General features: G+C 37.9%; 1 protein-coding gene across 2 annotated transcripts in view; it reads left to right on the forward strand.

The window, feature by feature from the left end:
* Positions 1–3,487, forward strand: part of BICD1 (bicaudal D homolog 1 (Drosophila)) — a 278,365-nt gene that overhangs the window by 262,594 nt on the left and 12,284 nt on the right. For both annotated transcript variants that reach the window (XM_011955142.1, XM_011955143.1), the window contains one exon: positions 1,353–1,428. In XM_011955142.1, the coding sequence (XP_011810532.1) occupies positions 1,353–1,428 (76 nt within the window). The remainder of the gene's footprint in view (positions 1–1,352; positions 1,429–3,487) is intronic.

The following is a 3,487-nucleotide window of genomic DNA, read 5'->3' on the forward strand; positions in this document are numbered from 1 at the left end:
AAGGCTGTAAATCCAGAATTTGTGATAATGTGGATTAAATATTATTTACATAACATATAAGGAGGCTGGGTGCAGTGGCTCACGCCTGTAATCCCGGCACTTTGGGAGGCCGAGGCAGGTGGATCACCTGAGGTCAGGAGTTCGAGACCAGCCTGACCAATATGGTGAAACCCCATCTCTACTAAAAATATAAAATTAGCCAGGCGTGGTGGCACATGCCTGTAATCCCTGCTCCTCTGGAAGCTGAGGCAGGAGAATCTCCTGAACCCAGGAGGCGGAGGTTGCAGTGAGCTGAGATTAAGCCATTGCACTCCAGCCTGGGCAACAAGAGCAAAACTCTGTCTCAAATAAACAAACAAACACATATAAGGAAAGGGATTTTCTAAGCAAATACATAGTCTAAGCAGTTGGCAAGAGGAAATGCTTCAATTATTTAAGAAGAATTTTAAAGTTTAATTCTAATCTTGTTTGCAAAAGAAATATGATGTATATGCATTTCTAACCAGCTTCTTGCATGATTCTAATATAGTCACCTAGTACCAGTAAACAGACTGCTCTTTGATTTTTTTTAGAACACCAGGCACTACTTTCTTGGAGTAGATGATTAACCCAGCTAAAGCTTGATTTTTACTAGCTAGCACTTTGTTAACCTAGTGTGCTATATTGTGTGACTTTAAAATGATAAAAACAAAATAAAGTGGAGTTCTTATTCAGGTTAGCGCTCTAGTCCAAGTCACTAACAATTTACTATGTAATAGACATTCTAAGATTTCTGCCAACAATTCTACTTTCAATATATAAAATCAATTTTCAGAAAACTGTAAAGATGATTTTCTTGTTCAATTAAGATTCTACTAATCATAGAAAAGATTGTATTGCACACTTTTCTCAAGTTACCTATGGGACTGACAATATGTCCATGTGTCCTGACAGTAAAGTCAGTTATCTGAATACGTTCCATTTTGGAGTAACAGATCTAAGTGCTAAGCAATTAACCACCACCACATTCAAGTTTAGAACTGGAAGATCTTTCATTATATTAATAGACCCTTTATTTTTAGATATAACAAAATACCAAAGATAAATGACCACATATGTCCTAATGTACTTGAGAAATCTCGCTACTAATGCTGTGTCACTAATTTTTTAGTACTGTATTTAAGAAAAAAAAAAAAAAACCTGTCTTTTCTATTGGCATCATTCAAGGAAAAAAAAAAAAAGCTGAATCAGGATATTTCTGTGTGAATGCACATTCCTCACTAAATCTCTCAGGCAGCTGCTTTAGTCACTGTTACTAACACCTTGCTCTGTCATCTCTTTGTATACATGTCTAATTTATCAGTTTCTTGTAGATTGTCAGCAGCCTGCTGCCTCCGTACCGCCACAGTGCTCACAACTAGCCGGGAGGCAAGACTGCCCGACTGTCAGGTAAATTCAGATGTCCTTTCCCTTCCCACCCAACTGCATGTCAGATCCATAGACCCCAGCTCCACTTTCCAACACCTGAACTGCCTAGGCATCCTTATATTTTGCTATATTTTATTTCAAGTGTGAGTTACATAGACACACACTGGACACCTGCAGTCCCTGTGTTCCCAATGGGAGTACAAGAGAGCTGGGGTTTATTTTGCTGGCTGCCAGCTGGTAGTCTACAGGCTGCTTTCAGCCCCTTTGTCTGTGTAAATACTTGGATTAGTCCACTGTTTCCTTTCCAAAAAATAAAAGCTGGAATTGTTGATGTTTGTCCTACTTTTCATTTTCTTTTGTCTTTTGTCTTTAAAATATATTTATTTTCCTATGGAATCCAAGGGACACCAATATACTAATTGACTTGCTTTGATTCCTATACATTATACGTATTAAAACATCACTAAATACTCCATGAATATGTACAATTATTATTTGTCAATTTAAAAAAATAAAATCCCCGCTACTCAGGAGGCTGAGGTAGGAGGATCAATCGCTTGAGCCTGGGAGTTCAAGGCTGCAGCGAGCTGTGATCACACCACTGCACACCTGCCTGGTGAGTAAGATCCTGTTGCTGAAAAACAAAACAAAACAAAAACCACAGTAAAATAAAACTTAAAATGTTTAAATAGGCCAGGCGTGATGACTCACACCTGTAATCCCAGCACTTCGAGAGGCTGAGGCAGAGGGATTACCTGAGGTCAGGAGTCTGAGACCAGCCTGGGCAACATGGTGAAACCCCGTCTCTACTAAAAATACAAAAATTAGCCAGACATGGTGGCACATGCCTGCAATCCCAGCTACTCGGGAGGCTGAGACAAGAGAATCACTTGAACCCGGGAGGTGGAGGTTGCAGTGAGCTAAGATGGTGCCACTGCACTCCAGCCTAAATGACACAGCAAGACCCCGTCTCAAAAAAAAAAAAAAAAATTAGCCAGAGATGATGTTACTTCTAACGAAGGAAAAAGTGATATTCACTACAAATATGAAGAATGTCTACCACCTCTCTAACATTTCATTAAGGGAGTACACTGTGGTTCTGATCACCTGCTTTCTGAATTTTATCATAAATTATATTTTGAATGAATAATAATCTGTGACTGTATTGGCAAAAATAGTCAAATATGAGATATTTTTAAAAAGATGTAAGCCATTTGAATACTCTAGTTACTCTAATTCTAAGGACCGCTGTTCCACAGAGGCCACTACTCTGCTTTAGAAGAGTTTCATTATACCTCCCTGGCAATGTAAGACACAAGGAATCCAGAGTGGTTTTTACATCCATTGCATTTACCCAAATACACCATCAGAGGGCAGCACACACCTGGTTAACTTAAAAACTGCCTGTCTGGTGGCCTTATCAAAATAGTTGTCAAATTAGTCTAAGACATTCCTAAATTACCACTCAGATAGGCAGGAAAGCTGTTGGAAAAGACAAAAGGAGCAAAGATTTTAAAAAGACAAAAGAATGCATTCCTTAAGACTCTGAGTTTCTACAAAAGGGAATCTGGAGCTAATCAATGCTGCAAAATGGGATAATAGAGTTAAAACAGGAATTTCCTCAATCTGAGAAAACAGATTTGTTACATTTGAAAGACTTTTACTGCTTATGATCATCTGAACACCAGCTACTAAACAAAAATCAGATCTCCTTGTTCCTGTTAAGATGCGCTAATTAGTAAGATGGCAACAAAGCCCACCATATAAAAGGGTCCCTTCAGTAATGTTTTCTTGAGTGAACAAAAATCAAGCCTGCCTTATATTGTATTCTGCTTTGCATCACAAACAGTTTTAGTGTATTTCTGGAAAAGCATCAGCAGTTTTTTGAATTTTAAATTCTGGAATTATATAACTGTATAGGCATGCTTTTTTTATAATAGAATATATTAGCTTTAAAACAGGTGATATTTATTTATTTATTTTTATTTATTTATTTATTTATTTTTTTTGAGACGGAGTCTCGCTCTGTCGCCCAGGCTGGAGTGCACAAACAGTTTTAGTGTATTTCTGGAAAAGCATC

This window comes from Colobus angolensis, unplaced genomic scaffold (genome assembly GCF_000951035.1).
Source record: "Colobus angolensis palliatus isolate OR3802 unplaced genomic scaffold, Cang.pa_1.0 Scaffold397, whole genome shotgun sequence".
NCBI classification, from domain to species: domain Eukaryota; kingdom Metazoa; phylum Chordata; class Mammalia; order Primates; family Cercopithecidae; genus Colobus; species Colobus angolensis.